Below are 24,112 nucleotides of genomic sequence, written 5' to 3'. Positions count from 1 at the left end.
AGGGGAAAGATAAAAAGATAAAAATAAAGCAACTACTAACCATGAAATTAAGAATAGAACATAACTAACTGTGAACTTGTTTTTACTATCAAAACGGCTTTCACGCTCCAGGGTTCTAACCTAATCTCTGTTTTAATGAACACACATTAGAACCTTAACTACTAAGAAGACAAAACTGTGTTCTCCCCATAGGCTCACTGTCATGTCTGCTTAAAAACACATCACCTTTTTCCTTGTCCATGTGCCGCTAAAGATGTCAGAATTTCCCATGAGTTACTGGTCCATATTGCTTCCCTAGCAAAATGAATGCCAGCTCCTTCTTCAGTAAGTACCATCTGCAGCCCAAGCTCCAGAATCCAACAAAAAACTGAACTCTGTGATAGAGCTGCAACCCAAGTCAGGGTAAAGATGGAGGGTGTTCAGTTGCCCTGAAAGATTGCATCTCCTAGGCTTCTTTGCCTCCATCTCTTTTGTCTGGACTTTTCTCATGTGGTTGGTCCCTGGAGGGGACTGAGTTTACGATTACCTTTCCTATTTTTCCAGGCAAAGACTCTTGAAAGTTCCTTTGGCCCCCAGAAGAAACTTGGTATACTGTTTTCTTTGTCCCTGTTTTTGTTCCTTCCTTTTAAGTCCTTCTGCCTTTTACACAACTGTAGACGCTCAGTCCAAGCAAACTATCTTCCTCTGATATTCAAGGTTCTTTCTAATCCCCAGAATGAGCCTTCCAGCCTCGCTCCCATGAGGCTTACTTTACTCAGTAAATCTTATGCCCTAAGGACCGGAATCTTGTGAAAGTCAAATCGGAGTTTGCATGTGACATAACTCTATACTGCAAAATGGAGAAAAAGCAGAGGTGGATTTTAGCAGCAATTGTAGCTCCTGCAGCTTTATCTTCTTTGCATTTGCAAGTCTTCTGTGACAAGAGATTAGATTTTTCTGCTTGCCATACAGGCCTGGGAAATGGTGTCTGCTGCATGTGGGCTTCTAAGTCATTCTGAGTATTTGGGCTCTAGAGTTAACAAATAAAAAGTTCATCTTAGCTTTCACAAATGCTTTGCAAAATAAAGCAGAAGACAGATGCATATTTGTCCAGTCTCCATTGGACAGATGAAAGGATGGATGAATGGATGGATGGATGGATGGACATTCTCAATATTATCCTTAACAACTCATCATTGATCAAGCACATACTCTAATGTGCCCTCATTCTCTTATTGCTGTGTCTGTTGCTCTTCTGCTCTTGCTTTGAGATTTGTTTTGAATCTCGACCCTCCATTCCATCTCTAGCAGATCTTAAATCCTACCAGACTTTTCACAACAGCCTGGCTAATTTCACCTCCTCCCTAATGCCATTTTGTCATGGCTAGGATCAGTGTTTTTAAAGAACTGACCATGCTGCTTCCCATTTGCTTTGGGGATTTAAAAACAAATCCAAGATAAGATCTAGAATCCTACAAGATGGAACTCCTGATTACTTATCTGTTCATGCTCCTGTCACAATTTCCATCTCATCTTCAATGCTCCCTATCCCTGCAAGCACACTCAACTGCAAACATACCAGAACTCTTATCACAAAAGATGAGCCCCTCCATAGCATAGCATTTACTAACTCAATAAAACCAGTCCAGTGTGTCACTCCCTCTTTCTGAGCCTCCCTTATACCCCCAAGAAAAACAAGGTTGGCAATCCCAGCACTTAGGAGGCTGAAGCCAGAGAATCACAAGCTCAAGTTCAGTTTTGACTACATACATGACAAAATCTTGTCTCCACATAAATGAATACATGGAAAAAATTAAAATAAATCAAAGGGAGGTTGGTTATACAGAAGTAAGGGCAGTGACAATATAAGACATCGAGTCAGGAGATAATTTTTCTATGCCTTTATGGTATTGTTCCTCCTACCTGTTCAATTCTTGGAGACCCAGCTGAGCTCCACTGTGGTTCTTATTGAGCCTTCTTCTCTACTGAGTTAGATACTTCATTCTGGGGCTTCCCACAATTATGTGGAATAGGTGTTATGATATGATTGCAGGATCTTTTAAAATGGCAATGTCTTTATATTATGTCTGATACATAACAGAAGAGTTGCTTAAAATCTATTTGTGGACAAAACATTGGGACAGCCCTCGGGTGAGCTCTGCTATCACCCAGTTCCCCAATAAGCTCGCAGTCTGGAAAGGACTGAGGCAGACAGAATCAAACAGCAGGAGCTGCAGTAAAATAAGGGCTCCTCTGTGGAAGGCAGAATCAAGAAACTGAGATTGAACAGCCCTTTCACAAAGAAATAGGGAAGCCAGAGAAGCCCTCCCACTAAGCAGACATCTGAGTCAAGTCCTGGAGTCCTGGAGTGTGCATGTTTTTGCCTTCCCATATATTTATTATGTCTGCACCTCTCCCCTAATACTCCATAATACGACTGAGCAGCCAGCGGTAGAACAGAATTCTTAAGCTTTGGCAAGTAGTTCCCAAAAGATAATCTAAAAGAACAAATAGTAGCCAAGTGTTGGTGGCTCACACCTGTGATCCCTGTTACTCTGGAGGCTGAGATCTGGAGAATTCCAGTTCAAAACCACACCAAGGAAGAAAAGTTCACACAGCTCCATCTCCAAAACAGCCAACTAAAAGCCCAGCTGAAAACATTGCTCAAGTTATATCACTAACAGAGACAACACAAGACCTTAAATTCTAACCTTAGGACCAGAAGAATAAAAAAAGGACAGTTTTTTTTTTCATAACTCAATTTTAAATAACAATTCTAGTGTTCTTCCAAACACTGGAGCCTGCAAACTGCCAACCAATCAGCAGTTCTTTGAACCTGAAAACGGACTAGTCCATGAAGACAAAAGTTTGAATACGATAAAGCTATGAGATCTTTCATGTTTTCACTTAACTATCAGAGAACACATGTGTGTTTGTTAGAATATAAATAATTGGAATGCACAGATGAAATTAAATAATACTGAACCATGATTTACTAAAGTTCAGTGATATGATATACAGAAGAATAAAGAAATAGAGGATTTGGAATTGTTTGTTAATACCGTTGTTTGAACTTAGGACCTCATTCTTGATAGACAGACACTTTGCCACTTGAGTGACACCAACCAGACCATTTTTGCTTTAATTGTTGCTTTAGTCTTGTGCTTTATTATAGAGGTTGGCCTTAGATCACCTTCCTATACTTTCAAATATCTGAGATTATAGGCATACACTACTATGCCTGGTACTGTAGGATTTTTTTAAGAAAGGATTTTGTGCTATGATAGGTATTGAAAGTCCACAAAAGCTCAAGGTTTAGCTCAATAAAGTATAAACATCACTATGTTAACCTTTTGCAGTATATTTTATCTCTTTTTCCCCTGTTTTGATGGGCAAAAAGAATTAAAAATATTGAAATAACTTCTTTTGGTAACAATGATTGCTTAGAGTTAGCATCTCTGTTCTGTTATTGGAATCATTAATTTGCTTCCATGGAGACAAACCCTACAGCATGTGCTAATGATAATCGGTATGGCTGCCGTCTACTTGTTTTAGTATGCCAGGCAACCAGCGAAGGAGTTTGATTTAGAAATTTCATTCAAACCTTAACTTAAACATTTCTCAGCGTCTGCATGAGTGAAACCCAAATTGACTCCATATCATGTGTGACTGGAAGCTTCAAGAGGTAAGGATAGGAAACACATTTTGAGGACTGTCCTGGAAAAATGAAAGCCATTTAGGGGGAAAAAATAGAACTTGCATTTGAAAGGGTATAACCCCTTTCAAGAAAAAGTTCCCAGTTTTGCATGAGCCAAGAAATTACCAGGCAGAAGATCCAGACCTCTTCATTCCATGCACACCTCACATACAAATCCTGGGTATTTTGGTGTGTCAAGCTGTCCCGTTCTCCAAATGTTCAAACAGCAGATGGGACAAAAGAAGACGTCCTGCCAGCTCCACCAACACCAGGGGCCTCACAGAAATCCTGAAGAAGAGCTCTTCTCTCTGACTCTCTCATTCCTCTTCCGCACATCAAAGGCAAACTTGTGGTTATTGAAGACACAAGATAAATGCAATTCATCTGGAATAAATTATTCCAAACACACACACGCACGCACACACACACACACACACACACACACACACACACACACAGAGATTATGTTTGTCACCCCTTTTGTAAGTACTTCAGCTCAAGGCTAGTGCTCTAGCACTTGAACCACAATGCCACTTCAGGTTTTTTTGGGGGGGGCTGTTAATTGGAGATAAGAGTCTCACTGACTTTAGTACCAGGGCTGCGTTTGAATTGTGATCCTCAGATTTCAGCCTCCTGAGTAGCTAGGATTACAGGTGTGAGCCACCGGTGTCTGGCTACACTTCTTTTTGAACAGTGTCACCTTGTCTTCCAGTTTTTCCTTCCCAACCCCTCTTCCCCACAAGTTGTATAGTTCGTTTTCAATATAATGTCTAGTGAGTATCCATACTGAGTTAGTTCACCCTTTATCCTGCCATTTTTTGTGCTTCCCATTATCCTCCCCAAATCAGATAAACTGACATGAAAGATACAGGGTTCAGAAATGAAAAAGCAGCGACAAAAGGGAAAACAAACAGAAACAAAAGCAAAATAACAACAAAAAAACCTTCTTGTTTTCATTTCTTGGAGTTCATTTTAATAAATATCAGATGTATAATTTAACATGTCCTTGTGTAAAGGGAAAAATATTATATAAAAAGTTAAGAGAGTTGAATATAATGGCTCCATGACGCAACTTTAAAAATCAACTCAAGGGCCCAGATTATTTCATGTATTATTTCTGTTACTATCTGTGTAAGGTGGATACATGTTCTAAAAGCAAATCTACCTGACTAGAGTCATCTGAGAAATGTGCTTCTATCTCTATCCTTCTAATCTGTCCCTTCTTTCCTATAATCTTCTTTTAAAGCTCATTAAATCCTCCTGTATGTTAAAGATAAAGACATTAAAGGGGGCAAATATATTTATATTTCCTACATATGCAATAAAATGAGATATTAGTGAGTATCAAAACATTTTAAAGTATTTGGAAGGTATACATTAGGATTTTTAATGGACATGCAGGCCAACATTAAGTAAGAAACTTATATGAAAGGGCCAATACTCATCAGGATGCCTTATACTTATAAACTGATTTGTTGAATAGTAGCCCCTTTATAGAAGTACTTAAATATAACAAAACTATTTTTCAAACTAATAAGGCAAAATGACTTTATGTTTATTTTAAAGAAAGGCATTATTTAAATCCTTTACAACATGCAAATTTTCAAAGCTGTAATCCAACAGGGACACGTAAAAAGCAGAATATAGTGATTAAAAGATTGAAAACAATGAGTGCAGATTTTAGTCAAATGTGGTGCTTCATGCCTGTAAGCACAATATTTGAAAGGCAGAAAGCAGGATAATGGATTTGGGGCAAGCCTGGGCTGCATAGCATAGTTAATAGTGTCCTGTACTAAGTAGTAAGGCCCTGTCTAAAAAAAGGAAAAGAAAGAAAAAGTATTTAGAGATTTTAAGAGAGATTGTGCTGTTAAGTGTTAAAATATTCCAGGTGATTAGAAAATCTCCAGACAGCTTTCCTGCAGTAAACTTATTAGAATGATTTCAGTTGCAAACCTTCAAACTGATACCCTTTCTCACAGATCGAATTGCACAGAACATCATTAAGTCCCACCTGGAGACATGTCAGTACACCATGGAAGAGCTGCACCAGCTGGCATGGCAGACCCACACCTATGAGGAAATCAAAGCATATCAAAGCAAGGTACTCCGCGGAACAACTGGACTCTTCTCTGTAATCACCTCATTTCTGGCACCTTCAATCTCAGCACCAGTGATATCTTAGTCCAAACCACTCCTGGATACCAAACAAGGCTTAGTAGAGGGCACTGTCTAACTGACAATGTGCCTTTCTCACATGGTTATAGTACATTGAATGTTGGCTTCTTGAGCCTGTTGTGTGTATATGTTAACCTTCTCTAACACACACACACACACACACACACACACACACACACACACACACAGAAGAAAGAAAATTTTTTAAATTTGTATTCTTGACGTTAGGACCTAGGGGCTGTCCTTGAGCATTTTAATTCAAGGCTACTGCTCATCGCATTGAGCTACAGCACCCTTTCCAGTTTTCTGGTAGTAATTGGAGATGAGTCTCACAGACCTTCCTTTCCTGGCTTGACTTGAACTGCAATTATCACTAAAAAGGACACAAGAAATAAAGGACAACTCTCACCTTATTAATAATGGTAACATTTCTGTAGATCTATGAGAGACTTTTTAAAGGGAAGTAGTTGATTCTTGTTCAATGTTCATATGCCCTGACTGCAGGATTCTTAACAATAAGATCTACAAATGGATGTGGGAAAAAAATTGTGAGGAGGGAGATGTTCTTGTGAGCCAACAGTAGGACTTGAAATCAGGGCTTAGGAGCTGTGTCTGAACTTCTTTTTGCTCAAGGCTAATGCTGTACCATGGAGCCACTAGCTTTTTCTGACTAGTTTAAGAGAAAAGTCTCAGAGCCTTTCCTGCCCAGGCTGGCTTCAGCCCCCTGAGTAGCTAGGATTACAGGTACAGGTATGAGTCATTGGTGCCCAAATTTGATGGAAATTTTAAAAACTCAGATATATAAATATATGTATATCTAAATGTATGGCTTACAATCAGATTGGTTTTTCTCTCACAGAACAACAAACATTATTAAATTAAGATATTGCTAGGGTGAAAACAAAGCAGAATATACATGATGTGAATTTAAGATTCTCAGGTCAAATACAATAGCTGAAGAACTAAGATACATTTATACTTTATATTATTCTGTGGTATGATGAGAGTGGATAGTATATTACCTATGAGAATGATTTCATTTGATGTGATGCCTCTCCATTTAGCATTCATTTTATTAAAAAAAAAAAAAAAGAAAGAATTAGGAGCTTGGCACCAGGGCTTATGCCTATAATCCTAGCTACTCAGGAGGCTGAGATCTAAGAATTGCAGTTCAAAGCTAGCCAGGAAAAGAAGATCTGTGACACTCATCTCCAATTACTACCAGAAAACTGGAAAGGGTGCTGTAGGTCAATGCAAAGAACACTAGCCTTGAACTAAAATGCTCAAGGACAGCCCCTAGGTCCTAAGGTCAAGCCTAAGGTCAACCAACCAACCAACCAACCAGCCAACCAACCAACCAACAAATAAATTAATAAAAATGTTAAAGTTTCCAGACCCATGGAAATGACATTTTTGAAGGCTATGAGTGAAATCATATTTTTATCTGGTAGATTAGGGAACTGAATTTGTTTGGGTGAAAAAAAGGAAAAAGTAGTAAACATAAATAAATAAATATTTTAAACAAGACTACTATGGTTGGATGCATGGCTCAGTTGATAGATGGCAAGCCAATGAGTGAAAGCCTTAGGTACCAAGTAACTTGAACCCAAGACAGTGAGCAAGCAAGGAGGGGGGACAATGCTTTTAATTTTGTCTTAGTGTTTTGGCAATGGTAGTGTATTGAGATTCAGATAGGTCAAAACATACACATAAAAAAAAAAACCAACATTGCTCTGAACTTCTACCAGTCAATTTCCTCCCTTATATCACTATTTCTTTGACTCACTGTGGTGTCTCTGACTGTTCCCACAATCTGTCTTCTCTCAAGTCCAGGGAAGCTTTGTGGCAGCAGTGCGCCATCCAGATCACTCACGCCATCCAGTACGTGGTAGAGTTTGCAAAGCGGATCACAGGCTTCATGGAGCTCTGTCAGAATGACCAGATTCTACTTCTGAAGTCAGGTGAGCGGGAGTCTCATGGGGCCTTTATTTTAAACCCAAATGCATTTGATCCTTTACTTTGTGACAGTCCCAGAATCGCTTCCTTCCAACAGGTAGCTAGCTCACATTTTTTGCCACCTACATTATCAGCAAACTCCCGAAGAAAAGTCTTAGTAATAACAGTGCCCTGATCTACATTCATTTCCCCCCTTTGAAGTCAGATGTAATTTTTCTTCTTGAAAGTGGCGCTACTAATTGTGGAGGCTGAGAAACCCAGCTTGACGGGCTGTGCAAGTAATTAGTGTGTGAAAGTGGCGAATTGCTGAGCTGGCACTGAAACCTGCTCCTTGCCTTCTGTGAGAGGGAATAATACCAGCTAGCTGACCTTGCCTCTGTGGTCATTTCCCACCCCTTTAATGACAATAGCCTGCAGCCATAATGCTCAGGAAAATATTTTACCAACTGTATCTTTCTTCCCTCCCTTCTCTCATGTACTCTCCAACACACACACACTCACTTCAGAAGTATCCCAAGAAAATCTTCAGGTAATTAATTTTGCAGATGCCATCCTCTTTCTTGGATTCCTTTGAAAACAGAAAGCAAATCCTGTGCCACTGATTCACACACCTATAATTCTAGCTAATCAAGAGGCTGCAATCTGAGATGAAGTCAACTCAGGCAAGAAAGTCCCAGGATTCTTATTTCTAATCAACTGCCAAAAAGCTGAAAATGAAGCTGTGGCTTAAGTGGTAGAATGCTGATCAACTAAAAGAGCTAAAGGAGAGAGAGAGAGAGAGAGAGAGAGAGAGAGAGAGAGAGAGAGAGAGAGAGAGAGAGAGAGAGAGAGAGAGAGAGAGGGAGGGAGGGAGGGAGGGAGGGAGGGAGGGAGGGAGGGAGGGAGGGAGGGAGGCAGGAAGGAAGGAAGGAAGGAAGGAAGGGAGAGAGAAATGAGTGACAGAAGGAGAGAAGGAAAGAGAAAAAGAAAGAAGAAAGAAAGATGGAGAGAGAAAAGAAAGAAAGATGAGGAGAGAGGGAGAGAAGAAAGAAAAGAAAGGAAGGAAGGAAGGAAGGAAGGAGAAAAAAGAAGGAAGGAAGGAAGGAAATAAAAAAGAAAGAAGGAAAAGAAAAGAAATACATCCAACATCACAAAGCCATTGCATGGCTGACCTGTGGACTGGAGCCATGCATTATTATTATTCTAAGATGTTACTGTTTCTTTACTCAATGATATACATATACACATATAAAACCAGGACTCAAGCCCTGATTTGAGTGTTATCAGTGATCTAGCCATCTTAATATTTAGTTAAAACAAGAGTCACTTATTTTTGTGACTAAGCTTTATGCAGGGTTAGTTTCCTTGGTGCTACAAGGCCTCTCCCAGTGTTCACTGAGGTGATTCCTCTGGGAGCTGGTTGATCCATCTTGGAATTTCCTCACTCACATAACTGGACAGCTGGGGAAGCTGTCAGCCTGGAGGTCTGCCAAGGCTCTGGGATGGGGGGTCTCTGTTGCTCTCCACGTGAGTCCAGGTTTGCTTAGACTTCCTGACAACAGAATCACGGGGTTCTTGAAGCTAGGATGCCAAGAGCACAGGCAGAAGGAAGTCTGCAGATCCTCTCAGTTGTCTCAGAAGTCATATCTGGTTACTTCCACAATACTCTTCTCAGTCAATGGACTCACGAAGGCCATTCTGGGTTCAAGAGTAGCAGACACAGATTCTGTTTTCCTCATGGAAGTAGAAGAAAGGCCTACAACAGCATGTGATATGGAAGCTATTTTCGTAACTCTGTGGAAAATAAAATTTGCCCCACTTTGTGGGACTTTAAACAAATCCTCAAGATGACAGTTTCCTCATCTGTGAAATAAACAGATAACTAGAAACAGTACATTCCCAACTTAGAATGGCATCAGAAGCAGCAAAAGAGCTTATTGACAACTCGGACACATCACAAATAGTAGGATTCAAACCTCCCCGAGAGAATCCCGGATCCAAGTTCACAGGATGCCTAAGACTCAAGTATCTCCAATCTAGATACTGACCACTGAAATACATAATCTTTAACACCTCTGTTCACAGTAAAAAATATTAGCTGATAGCCAGAACTATAATCCTAGCTACTCAGGAGTCTGAGACCAGAGAATCATGGCTCCAAGCCACCTGAGCGGGAAAGATCTGAGAGACTCTTATCTGCAGTTAACCACCAAAAACACAAAAATAAAAGCCAGAAGTGGAGCTGTGTCTCAGACTGGTAGAGTGCTGACCTTAAGCACAAAAGCTCAGGGACAATGCTCAGGCCTGAGGTCAAGCCCCAGGATGGGCAGGCACACACATACACACACAAATGTCTAATAAAACTCACCTAAAATGATTATTGCAAGGAATAAATAGAATAATGAATGTAAGAGAAAAAGCTTTCCATAGTGTAGATATTCCAGTAAATAGTATCTCTCTGTTGATGTCAGAAAGTGTTGCTTCAGTTCATCTTGTAAATCTTCTCCTATGTATAATCTTATACACCAGAGAAAGAGATTGACAGAGCAAAGGAGGTAAACACAGACATAAATATAAATTGGTGGCCTAAGAGAGGCAGCAAAACAGTGGCTTAATCACTAGTTAGATGCCCTCATAGAATTCATCATTTTGCAGTAACAATGGGGCAATAGCCAATTTCTCCAAAATATGCAGAAACTATACAGCAGTCATTGCTCAAAATGCCAATAAATGTTGAGAGGGAGAAAAAATAGATGCATAAATTCATTCAATAAATATTTTTAATCACATCCTATGCACCGGAGAGTTTTCTTGGTCACAGAGTTGGAGTGAATACAATGACTGTACATACTTGCTCTCATGGGACTGACAGTGACCACCAGTAAAGAAAAAACAAAAAAAAAAAAGAATCTAGGAAGCTTGATTCATCAAGGTTAATCAACTTCTTAAGGTCAGGAGCTCTCGAGCCTTTGATCTATAAATGATGATTATATTTCTCTGCAGAGAGATAATTTAGCATTTGTCAAAAGATATTTGACTAAGAAACCTGAATTGCAAAAAGCATCCAAGGCAAATGAGGCTCACAAGTAATAGCCCTCAAAAGTCAGTACCCATAACCATACATGCTGAAATATGCAAGCCTATGAGAAACTCCATGCAGCAGAGACACAGAAAGCAGGGCTCTCCAAAAACCAACCTTGTACAAAAGTTAGCAGGCAGACAGCACAGCTGCTGCAAAGTTACTTTCTGAACTATTTATCTATTACAAATGAGTGTCATCTATCAGGATGCATTTTGCTCATAAACTGACATATTGAAGTAAAACATCCTTGTACACCTCTTAAATATAATAAAAATAAACATTGAAAAAGGAATTGAAATTAAAATGAACATTAGTCAAAAACAGCTGGGGGGGGTGGTTCATGCCTGTAATCCTGGCTACTCAGGAGGCTGAGATCTGAGATTCAAAGTCAGCCCAGACACTAAGACCTTGAGCTCAAGGACAGCGCCACGGCCCAGAGTTCAAGCCCTATGATGAGAAGGGGCAGGGGAAGACACACAAATACTCTCCTGATCAACCTAGATAAAATTATGTTAAGTGAAGTAAATTCAGGCTCAGAGAGACAAAGTGGATTTGTTTTCTCTTCAAAGGGGAAGCTAGATCTAAATTGTAAGCATGTATGAAGATGTATAAATACAGCATATGTACATAAACATATTGTCTCAAGCATGGTAATTTCGTGAGAAGATGGCAATAATATAATTCCTTCATACAACTAAAGTTAAAGTTTAAAGAAAATAACAGCCAGGAAGCTGAAATATGTGTTGGAAAGTGATGAAGATGAGGTGGGCGAGGCATACTAATGGAGAGAAGAAAAGTGGATGAATTACAGTACTCAATAGGGAACCAGGGGAATTGAGGGGATGTGGAGAGGGGGGTTGAGAGAAAAGGGGAGGAACATGAGAGGAGTAAAGCTAATCAAGGTACATTGTACTCACAGATTGTTATGATGTATTGAACCCCCTTTGTATAACCATTGAATAAATATTTTTAAATTTAAAACGATACTCTCTCCTGGTCAATGTCATCGTCGCTTCCGTTTCTGCCACCTTTAAGGTAGATTTTCTCTTTGATTCTTTTAAGATTACTATTTCTAAAATAGCAGCTTTATGGGGAGAACTGGAGAAGCCCCATTCCTCTGTTACACTTCTTGAAAGACTCTTGCCTTATATGCACTATAACCAGTTTATTACTGTATATATATGTATATATCTATATATCTCTATATATATACAATACATACTTTCAATTTTTTAACCCTAGGTTGTTTGGAAGTGGTTTTGGTGAGAATGTGCCGTGCCTTCAACCCATTAAACAACACTGTTCTGTTTGAAGGAAAATATGGAGGAATGCAAATGTTCAAAGCCTTAGGTAAGTTTCCCCTTGATGATGACACAATTAGCTACCTTCTGCCTCTCTACCTCGGCTGCAATTGACAAATGAAATGCCTTGATTCCTTAATATGAACTAGTATCTCATTATTCAATTAGAGAGAGACTAGGTAAACCTGCAGTGTATCATTCAATTCTATGGATCCTAAAATTGTGGCTTCTAATCAGAAAGGAAAAAAGAGACACATAAATAAGTAAGCCCGGTTGTTTTGCTCAAACAGCTGACATTACATTGTAGGTCATTTTCAGTGCAACCAATTTTTCTTTGCTATTTGTGTTTATTGGTGTTATTTTTTCTCTTTTTGGGGGGCAGGGGGGGGGCTGTTACTAAGTGCTTGAACTCAGGGCCTGAGCGCTGTCCCTTAGCTTTTTGGCTTAAGGCTGGTGCTCTACCACTTGAGCCATAGCTCCACATTTGGATTTTTGGTGGCTAAATAGAGATAATAGTCTTATGGACTTCTGTGCCCAGGCTAGCTTCAAACCATGGTTCTCAGATCTCAACCTTTTGAAAAACTAGAATTACAGGCAGGAGCCACCAGCATCAGACATCTGATATATATCTTGTGACAAAATCACACTAAGTAGTCCATGTTAGCCTGAACACATGATCTTCCTGCCTCAATCTCCTGAGTGTTGGCATTGCAAATGTGTGTCACCAAGCCCATCCAATCAGCTTTTCTTTTAACTTCTGGTTTACTATGTTACAAAGAATATTATGGCGGTATACCCAATTGACCTCTAAGTTTTGTTGATAAAGTTATAACCATGATACATTCTTTTTTGTTTTTTTGCTTTATATTTTTTATTGTAATTAATAAAAGGGTTACATGATATTTGCCAGATAGAGGGTGCATTAATTCACATACATTGATACCCTTTCACATGTCTTAGTCCCCATTACCCTCCCCCCCCACCTCCCCCGTCTTGGTTTTCCCCCCCTCCCTATCCAATTTCAAATAACCAAATACAAATAAATCCAATATATCAGATAACAAATATATCAGATAACTGTAACAATATGAGATACCCAAGGGACAGCAAAAGAGATGAGAGATAACATAGTACATTAAGGACAACAATCATTCGTTATATGGTTTTTGTTTCAATATCCTGGAGGTCCTTTCAATTAGCTTCATACTATATGGCCTTATGTATATAACCATGATACATTCTTAATGAAGAGAATTCATTAAAAGAAGAACTCTTTCACTCATTTCTCACCCACAGTAGTGGTTTTCTGTAAAGTCAGGAAGCTCTAGAGGTATAAATAGAATTGGTGCTGACATGATCAGAATGAATTCAGTCCCTTTTTGTTTTTGCCAGTCCTGGAACTTGAACTCAAGGACTGGGCACTTATCCTTGAGCTTCTTTTGTTCAAGGCTAGCACTCTACCACTTGAGCCACAGCACTACTTCTAGCATTTTTTTATTTATATAGTACTGAGGAATGGAACCCAGGGCTTCATGCATGCTACACAAGCACTCTACCACTAAGCCATAATCCCAGCCCAAGTCCAGTCCATTCTTGTGGGAGGCCCTAGCGGAGGCAGTCCCTGCCTTGTGGCATGTTATTATCTTCAGTCAGCAGTTCAATGTGGACAGGAAGAATGTCAGCAAAAATAGGCTGATGCCAGGAAAGGTTTGAGTGTTTGATCATGCCATGTTCCATATCCTGTTCATGGACACCAAAGAAGCCACTGGCCTTTGGCCTCTTGTGCTGTTAGCTGATCTGGAAACCAACCACGAGGCCATCCAGGCTGGCGATGCTGCCTGCTGCAGCTGATACACATCCATGTCATTCTCAAGGTTAGACTTTCAGGAAAGGAAAGGTGGAAAAGCCTTGGCAAGCAAACTCAGTATCTTTCCAGCTTCATCAAATAAACATGGACCAGGTATCAGTGTTATTTTTGCCAAAATTCACCATGCCGAAGTAACTGCCCTTGGAGCTGGCATTCATCAGAAAGTAGCGATGTATCAAATCTACCTCCTTCATCAAGTGTGAAGGGAACTCACCACACTGAACCACAGCTCATTCTGTAAGAAGCCTTTTTCCATCTCAGTTTGAAGTCCCTACACACCTTGTGCCACCAAGTTTAAGTGCTACTAATACCAAATGTCTCAGCCCCAATGTGTAATGTTTTAGGCTTTCTGTGAATGCCATTTCTCTTCTGAATGTCCTTGAGCTCATTTACCATTCTTTAGCTGGAAATACCACCGGAGTTTACACTGAAAACTTAGTGTCTGCATCTTGATGGCTAAAGCAAACTTCAGACACATAGCCAAAGTAGTACTCAATTTCCTCATACTAGAATTTGCCTCCAAACACATTTTTATGGGTTGGAGCTTTAGAAATGTCTTTCTAGATATCTAGTATGAAAAAAATCTGTGACTAACTTCTTAATAGTAAGACTTTTCCTACTGTTGCTCTATTCCAAGTTCCAGTATTTCCGGCTAATTTTTCTTCTTCCTTTATAGGTTCTGATGACCTAGTGAATGAAGCATTTGACTTTGCAAAGAATCTGTGTTCCTTGCAGCTGACTGAAGAGGAAATTGCTTTGTTCTCATCTGCTGTTCTGATATCTCCAGGTAGGGGTGCAGGGAACCACAGGTCTCTTACCTTCTTTTAAAACCTGCTTTACTATCTTTAACATCAATTACACCCACTCACGCCAAAGTGTTCAGGACAAACTTTAAAAGAACTGTATTTTCTCTAGAAAGCTTTTGATATTTTTGGACAATGTGAACGGAAGGAAGTAGCCTCAAGTTAATCAAAATGACCAATTCTGCTCCAAAGCAGAATGGGAGTAGATTCTAGGGAGTGCTTCAGATCCAGATGAACAAAATTGTTCCTCAATAAGTAAACAAAGACAGATGGGCCCAAGCGAACAATTATGTAACTTCTTGACTTTATGAACATACGTCATAAAGTTGGGTGCTGGTGAATCATGCTTGTAATCTTAGCTACTCAGGAGGTTGAGATTTAAGGATTGTGGTTCAAAGCTAACCTAGGCAAACAAATAAACTCTTATCTCCAATTAGCTGGCAAAAAGCTAGAAGTAGAGCTGTATTTCAAGCTGTATTTCACCAACCTTGATTGCAAAAGCTAAGGGACAATGCCCAGGCCCTCAGTTCAAGTCCCAGTACCAGCATAAGAAAGAAAGGGAAGGGAAGAGAAGGGAAAAGGAGAGGAGAGGAGAAGAGAGAAGAAGAGAGGAGAGGAGAGGAATAACAGAAGTCCAGAGTAAAACTTGTAGAAATATATCTATATGAAAGAACAAGCAGAGAAACTAAATTTATAGTTTCTCCTCTTTTATTACTTTTTTGTTTAGATTTTCTACCCAATTTTCAATTCAGGCAATGATATGCCTCTTCCCTCAGCTTCCCAAGAAAGAAAGGACAGCTAAAAGGGGTAAACGGCTCCTATAGTGAAGTGTCTGTGGCAACAAGAAAAATTTCAGACATAGACCTCCCAGTACCAGCTCTATCATCAATGATTTATGTGGTCTTCAACACTTGACCACTCAAAGCCACAGTTTCCTCACCTATGTACTAAAGCAATTGGACTCCATAATAGCAGGGCCCTCCTCTTCCTCTGAAATGCAATAAAATGCTAAAAAAAAGTCAAAGAAGCTAAAATATTTCATATACAACTAAAATGTTTTTCAAAGCATACGTCAGCCTAAAATTAATAGCAATCCAATATATAATCACAGTAATCTAATTAAAATATTATGATAATAAATATATACTCCATTTTCAAGCAGAATGGGAATTCAGAGTCAACTGTGTAGTTGGTTAGATTGGGGCCAAGTTACAGCAGCCATATTGGCAGCTCTCTGTTGAAAGAAGAATGCATCTCTGTCTAACTTTTAAGATCAGGAGATACATTGCTTCCATGATCCGTTTGTCTCAGGAATGGATCTCTTTTCAAATACCCTAACATATTTTTCAGTGAAGTTGTAAGAGATCATTCTTACGAGTGATGTAAGATTTCATCTAGGATCTGTGGCATGTCATTGTAGATATATTTACTCACAAAATCAATCTCTGCATTATTACCAGTAGGCTCTATGGTTCTCCAAAGGATCCATATAGTCATATCTGGATGTTAAATTTTTATTTTATTTTATTATTTTTTTTTGCCAGTCCTGGGCTTGAGCTCAGGGCCTGAGCACTGTCCTTGGACTTTCTCAAGGCTAGAGTTCTACCACTTGAGCCTCAGCACCACTTCCGGCTTTTTTCTATATGTGGTACCGAGGAATCGAACCCGGGTCTTCATGCATGCTAGGCAAGCACTTTAACCACTAGGCCAAACTCCCGGCCTATTTTATTTTTATTAAACTATCAAAAATGGAAATAAGTTGTCCTATGGAGCAGTTTTACTAAATTTCTTTTATGGCTCTGCTCTTCTGAACCTTAGCGGGATGTATGTGCATGTGTACGTATATGTGTACGTGTGTATATGTGAGCCCTAGAAAGTTTCCTCCACCTGAAAGCATAAAGATAGATGAAAGAAGTGATGATAACACTTCTGATAACAACCATAAGCCAAATTGTTGCTTGAATTTGATTACTTCTGAGACAGTTCAAAAGAAGACTGACTCTAAGCCTATGGGTCTATAAATGAGGGAGGTGTTTTCCCTCTGGTTCCTGCTTGCTCAAAGGAACAGCCTTACAAAGAACTATTCTCTTTAGGGGGACAGGGAGGCATGTTTGTGGAAGTCAGCAAATTGCTAGCTGAAGGCATAACCTATCAAACATGAACAAGCTGTGGAAATGACAGCCCCAGATGGAAGACTAGCTTGGGCTTCATGAATAAGATATCAGCTGAGCTGTTTTCATTTTTCTTGAACAAATAGGCCATCATCAGAACTTGTAGACTGTGGAAGTATGAAATTGACTTGCCCTGCCTAGCTGAGAATACTTTAGCCCTTCAGCTCCTTCAGACCAACACACAGAGGCTTTGCTGCACAAAATACTCTTGTTTTCCACCTTGCTTTAGTGCCGTGCTCAAAAGGAAAAGAAAGACAGATTTGTAACCTATGTCCATCTCCTGCCAGACCTAAACTTTCCCTAGATTCTTGACTTAACAGCTACTGTCTATTCACCTCCAAATAGCTTAGGGAACGGAGAAGGAAGGAAGCTTAATTTATTCAGGTTGACAATTGTCACTGAGTCCTTTGTGCTCACTTACGTAAGGGTTTGCTTAACTCTTGGTTAGACTTGCCCTTCTCCTATCTAGGATTCAGGTTTCTCACCTGACCTGAACTGTGTTTGAGAGGATCATGTTCACATTCTTTTCCATGAGTACTTGTCCAGTGTTTGGAGATTCTAGATGTCTCTTCAATGAAACATCAAACTAAGGCAAGGATACTAGCTTGCATTTTGTCACCTTGGTGTATAAAGGTTTTAGGCAGAAAGGAAAGAACAGTAAAAAGCAAAAGAGGGAATCAGGAAATAATGAGGAGGGAGGGAAGATTACTCAATCCATGCTTTTGAAAATTAGTATATAAAAATAAGATGAGCACTTTTTTAAAAAAATGACTCATGTTTATGCTAACTAAAGTAAGACATAGCTTTGGATTTATGTCTATGAAAGAAGCCGAGAGGAAAAAAAGCAAAGGGGTCCAAAAGACCACCAATACTCTTGAAGAGAAGTTTTATTGACCACTATAATTCATTTCCTTCACAAATCACTAATTTCTCTTTAAAAAGAAACCCAAGCACATCTCCCACTAGAGAGATAAAATTGCCACTAACACTCAGAAATGAAGGTGTTTGTTTAAACTACTATTCCTTTTCCTCCAGATCCCTCATGGCAATCAATTGTGACTTTATATTGTATGTTCTTGGCACCCTTATATTTTTGCTTATGAACTATTTATGTTTCACATAAGTAATCACATCTCTTTAGGAATGATTTAGAGCTGAGGAGTCCACACTAAGTTTGCAGCTCAGAACTTGAAGTTGAACGAAAACAAAGATTCTCATCCCTGTCTTTTTTCTTACTCCTTTTGTTTTCTTCTTTGTTAGACCGAGCATGGCTGATCGAACCCAGGAAGGTCCAGAAGCTTCAGGAAAAAATTTATTTTGCACTTCAACATGTGATTCAGAAAAATCATCTGGATGATGAGATCTTGGCAAAGGTATGTATTTAGATCATAGATGTCCTGCCAGATGTAGTGAGCCAAGGGAAACTGGTCAGTGTTCATAATTTCCAAAAGCGACTGAAGCTATGCTCTTTTATAGGGAGACAGGGAATTCTAATAGATGGTAAGACAAATAGATTGCGTAGAGAAGGGTGCCATTGACACAGGTGAGCCCAAGGCACAACATGGGAATCAAAAGAACCACAGGTGATTTATGGAGGCCCTAAAGGCTGAAGTAGGGAAAGAAGTCTTCAAAATTCATATGTGAGAAATAAAAAGATTTTTGCACCGACCTGGGTATCAGGTATGGACAAAATGAAGAGCCATTTGATTGGTATTCAGAATTTGGAGGAAGTATCCAATGCTAAGATTTATTGAACAAAGCAGCAGAGTGAATGTGTGAAATAGTGACCTTCATGTCACAGAGACCAAAAGCTAGTACATTCTGCCTGTCACTTCTCATATACATGTAAAAATAGTCCTACAGAGGCAGAGTACATCGATGACTCACAAACTTTCTTTTCTGTTCGTGATAGACTTGCCCTAAGATTCTTGTAGCTTGGTAAAATATCCCAGAGACATTTTTTTAACATGATCAGAAAAGAAAGAAGTAATTATCAATGATTACTATTCATCCTTGTTTTAACTCTTAAAGTTTTTTTTTATTTCTTAAGAACTAAAATGCTTTGAAGAACCACATCATTTTAAGTTTTAAAATGTCTCTGACTTCTTAAGATCTGGATGTTTTGGGGGACAAGAGACAGAACTGAGTTTATTCTTGATTAATGACGATAGAATGCTACTTTATATATTTTTATCATTGAACTCTCCCACTCTTCCCTGGAGGTTCTTTATTTAAAAAGAGGAGGAAGGGAAAGACTTTATTTGAAGATATCATCAGATTTTACTTTGCACATGCCCTGGACTGACATTTAAAAAACAAAACTTCCATGAGTTAAATGTGCTGCTTCATTATGGCAATGTTTTGTTAAGATTAATGCATCTCAGGGAAAAACATTGCCACTCACCATTCAGCAATTGTTCTCAAAAAAAAAAAAAAGCTGAAGTTGAAGTAGACTGTGGCTCAAGTAGTAAAGCACTTGCCTTGAGCAAGAAAAGAAGCACAGGGACAGCACCCAGGCCCAGATTTCAAGCTCCAGGATTGGGAGAGGGAGAGAGAGAGACAGAGACAGAGACAGAGACAGAGATACACACAGACAGAGACAGAGGCAGAGAGATACACAGACAGAGACAGAGAGAGAGGCAGAGAGACAGAGAGACCCTAACATCAATATCATATAAGGAAAAAAGCTTTATTTTAGCTTTAGGTCTCAAAGATTTCAGTGCAGTCATTTAGTTCTAGTGGTTTAGGTGCTCAGTAACTTGTTTGCTTTTTAGTCTACCTGTATTGGGGCTTGAACTCAGGGCCTAGATTCTACAACTGGCACTTTATCACTTGAATTACACCTCCAGTCCTAGCTTTTTGGATCAGTCTCATGGAGTTTCCTGTCTACAGTGGCTTTGAACTGCTACCCTCAGATATCAGTCTCCTGAATAGCTAAGGGTACCAGCATCCACCACTGACCCTGGCCTGGCTCCAGTGTTGTGGGGTCTGTGGTGAGGCATAGCATCATGGCCAAGAGTGTATGATGGAACAAAACTGCTGATCTCATGGCTGCCAGGAAGCAAAGAGAGAGACAACAGAAAGAAGCAAGAGTACAAATAGCCTCTTCAAAGGACACACTTCTAATAACCCAACTTTCTTCCACTGGGAACCCTATCTCCTAATGGTACCTGAGGCTTCAGACCAAGGGTTTAGCACATATATCCCAAGGGTACATTTCAGATCCAAACGATAAAAGATAACCTCTCATGGAACTCTCACAATGAATAACTTTTACTTATATCTCATCTATTCAAAAATGCTTCTAGACCTTCATAGCCATGAAGGGTTTTTTTTGTTTTCTTCTCCCTGATTGGCTTTGACTAGTGATCTTTACCTCTCAGTTTCCTGAGTAGCTACAATGACAGGCTTGGAGGAAGTAACCTGGAGGAGACTCTTCTTCCGAGATGAAATGCAGAGATTGTGTGAGCCTTGTGCTTGCTGAAGCCTTCTGTTTATTTTACCTGTTCATGGTCAAATTGAGCAATGGCAAAAGGATATACCAAGTTCTTGACATTAAAACTCATACAAGCACAGGTAACTCAAGCATGTCATCATAGCAAGAGAATCATAGAGGATCACAGGTCAAAGCAAACCAGGAAAACACGTCTGTGAGGCTCTTGTATCAGCTAATCAGTTTAAAAGAATCCATAGCTACTCAGGAGGCTGAGATCTGAGGATCAGATCAAAGCCAGCCCAGGAACAAAAGGTCTTGGCTCAAGGGTAGGGTAGTAGCCTTGAGTTGAAGAGCTCAGGGACAGGGCCCAGGCTAAGTTCAAGCCCCATGACTCACAAGAAAAAAAATCCATAACTGAAAGTGTGGCTTAAGTGGTAGAATGATAGCCTTAAGCAGAAGAAACACAAAGCCCTGAATTTAAAACACCAGTAACAGCACAAGAAAAAAGGAAGGAAGAAAGGAAAAAAGGAAGAGAGGAAGAAAGAAAGAAAGAGAAAGGGAAAGGGAAAAAGAAAGGGAGAAAGAAAGAAAGGAAGAAAGAAAGAAAGAAAGAAAGAAAGAAAGGAAGGAAGGAAGGAAGGAAGGAAGGAAGGAAGAAAGAAAGAAAGAAAGGAAGAAAGAAAGAAAGGAAGAAAGGCAGGCAGGCAAGCAGGAAGGAAGGAAGGAAAGAAGGAAGGAAGGAAGGAAGGAAGGAAGGAAGGAAGGAAGGAAGGAAGGAAGGAAGGAAGGGAAGAAGGGAACGGAAGGGAAGGGAAGAGGAAGGAAGGGAGAGAGGAAGGAAAGAAAGATAAATAAAAGAAATCAAAGTTCAAGAAGCAACATTTTAGATTGTTGCCTAAACTTTAACCTAGGATGCTTGGAAAATTCAAGTGTCTTATATCCACCAAATAGAAAGTTTCAATTCCTCTGTATTAATCAGCTGGTGTTTTGTTGTTGTTGTTGTTGTTTTAAGGGTACTGGGGTCTAGGGAAAATATATTGAAAAATCTAGCTTTTTTGTCTGCTGGTTGTAAACCTTCAGAGTCACTTGCTAGTTCAGGGCCCTGGACACAAGATTTAAACTGTCTCAATTTCCTTGTTCATACAACATGACTAAAGCAAGAACCAATGTCATACGATTAGTTGGATTACTAAATGTGATAAATATTTTGTAAGCTTCCCATTTGATGCTAGGAAATAAATATCATTGCATCATTAGAGAAGTTGTTAGTACTGGCAAAAAAAAGCTTCTTTCAGTAAGGAAATGTTTATCCAAAATACATAGTGCCTGGGGGCCATCTCTGAAAGGTAAAGGCTTTTTAAAGGATGCGAGTTGAAAAGGTGGGGAGATGAAGGATGGAGATAGAAGAGTATACCATCTAGTCAGACTATAAATAATCATTTTGGCTGAAACTTGGATTGGAGGAGCCAGGAGATGAGATAACATTGGTCACTTTTACTAAGGCTCTGGGAAAAAATAAATATACGTATATATTTTTAAGCCCCATATGACTAGAGGGAGGCAGTCCATCTGTTCTCTGGGTTTCATTTTTTTTTTTTTGGTCTGGGAAGGGAGTAGGTTGGACTTCATGGTCTTTAAGATCCCTTTGGTAGAGCATTCTGTGATGTAATAAAAAATAAATAAAAGCAAAAGATTTCTTCTGACATCTTCTTTTACCTTCCAAATATTTGGTCCTACGTAATTATTTGGAGGAGCCTTTAGATGTTTTACCATCATGATAAATGAAGGAAAAGATTCACTTCACCATATCTTACAGATTTAAATTAGAAGTTATATACTGGGTCTTCTAGTCATATAGTTTAAGATGCCCTCCATCCTCAAAGCTGCAGATATGCACTGCTGATTAAGCCTGTGTGCAGAGATGAGCATTCCTGTACTCCATCTCCTTATATAAGGAAGGCTGTCATAATTCATATTCATGAGCACCTACCATGGTGCTCTTTCTTCCCACAATACTGTTGGGATAGAACAAAGGGTTGGAGATCAGAAGTGGAGAGTTAAACTATAAAGGCTCTGCAATGGTGTCTTACCCTTGTAATCCTCAGTAAATATTTATTTTTACTTAGGTAGTCTGCGTTTTCTATTTATTTATTTTTTTGGTTGGTCATAAGGCTTGAACTCTGGGTCTGGGCACTGTCCCTGAGCTCTTCAGCTCAAGGCTAGTTCTCTACTTCTTGAGCCACAGTGCTACTTCTAGCTTTCTGGTAGTGAATTGGAGATAAGAATCTCATGGACTGTACTACCAGGGCTGGCTTTGAACTGTAATCCTCAGATCTCAGCCTCCTGAGTAGCTAGGGTTACAGGTGTAAGCCACTGTGCCCAGCAAAGTCGTCTACTTTTTCCAGCACTCCGGTCAATGGCTAGAACTCCTCAAATCTTGTTCTTGCCTAATATTGTACTGAGAAATTTAATAAACGCAAATTCTGGGACTGAAGGTATGACTCAAGTGGTAGAGCACCAGCAGTGAGCAAACAAGCTGAGGAAGAACACGAGGCCCTATGTTCCAGCATACACACACACACACACACACACGCACACACACACACGCACACACACACACACACACACACACACACACACACACACACACACACACTTCTATTAGCAACTCCTATATCCAAGAGAAACTGGTGTCTAAAGCCCATCCAGCTTTCCATATACAAGCAAGTCAAGAAGAAATATACTTTTTTTTTTGTTAGTGTTGGTGGTTTTCTCCAAAGTTGTATTCTCATCAATGCCTTGAACACGGATGTTTCGTTCTGACATCTCCACTTATGCACACAGGGAGTTTGTGCAGGTGTACAACTCCATCACTGTCCTTCATTCTTTCTTTCTCCTTCCTAAACCAACCTCAAAAGCCTTTATTTTCCATCTTCAAACATGTACAGACCATACTTTGGCCATGTTCACCCTCCTTTCCTCTTTTGTTTTTGAACCTCGAAAGCTCCCCCACACTAATACTCACAACCCAGACATCGTCTGTTTAACATTCTTCTTTCTTTTTTTCCTTACATTCCTTATTGTTTGAAATTAGGGCCTGGACACTGTCCCTGAGCTCTTCTGCTAAGACTAGCATTCTACCACGTTGTGCCACAGCTCCACTTGTAGTTTGGGGGTGGTTAATTGGAGATAAGAATCTCACAGAATAGGGAAGTGGGGAAAACCAAGATGGGTGGGGGGTGTGGGGGGGAGGGTAATGGGTACCAAGACATGTGAAAGGGTATCAATGTATGTGAATTAATGCACCTTCTATCTGGCAAATATCATGTAACCCTTTTACTAATTACAATAAAAAAAAAAGAATCTCACAGAATTTCCCCCTCAGGCTGGCTTTGAACCATGATCATCAGATCTCAGTCTCCATAGCTCCAACACATAGTATTTTATACAATTTTGGTTTTTAAGACAGGGTCTCACTATATTGTCCCAGCCAGCCTCAAATTCACAATCATCCAGCCAGGAATGTGCTTTTTATTTTGCCAAAACTGTAACATGTCAATGAATTTGTGCCTTTAATTAATTTCTTAAGCCTGTCCAATACAAAGGCCTTAACATATGTTGTATATACCAGCTTGCTGTATATAGATCATACCAAAACTTGGGGTG

The 24,112-nt window shown here is 39.6% G+C and overlaps 1 protein-coding gene across 1 annotated transcript in view; it reads left to right on the top strand.

Annotated features, from left to right (window-relative positions):
- Rorb (RAR related orphan receptor B) overlaps window positions 1-24,112 on the top strand; it is a 186,288-nt gene that overhangs the window by 150,125 nt on the left and 12,051 nt on the right. The window contains exons 5-9 of the mRNA XM_090329631.1: window positions 5,656-5,777; window positions 7,680-7,812; window positions 12,111-12,218; window positions 14,713-14,823; window positions 18,271-18,383. Of these exons, the coding sequence (XP_090185757.1) occupies window positions 5,656-5,777; window positions 7,680-7,812; window positions 12,111-12,218; window positions 14,713-14,823; window positions 18,271-18,383 (587 nt within the window). The remainder of the gene's footprint in view (window positions 1-5,655; window positions 5,778-7,679; window positions 7,813-12,110; window positions 12,219-14,712; window positions 14,824-18,270; window positions 18,384-24,112) is intronic.

The sequence above is a fragment of the Megascapheus bottae genome, chromosome 3 (assembly GCF_031878675.1).
Source record: "Megascapheus bottae isolate mThoBot1 chromosome 3, mThoBot2.hap1, whole genome shotgun sequence".
In the NCBI taxonomy this organism is placed as follows: domain Eukaryota; kingdom Metazoa; phylum Chordata; class Mammalia; order Rodentia; family Geomyidae; genus Megascapheus; species Megascapheus bottae.
This window is presented reverse-complemented; position numbering and strand designations above follow the sequence as displayed.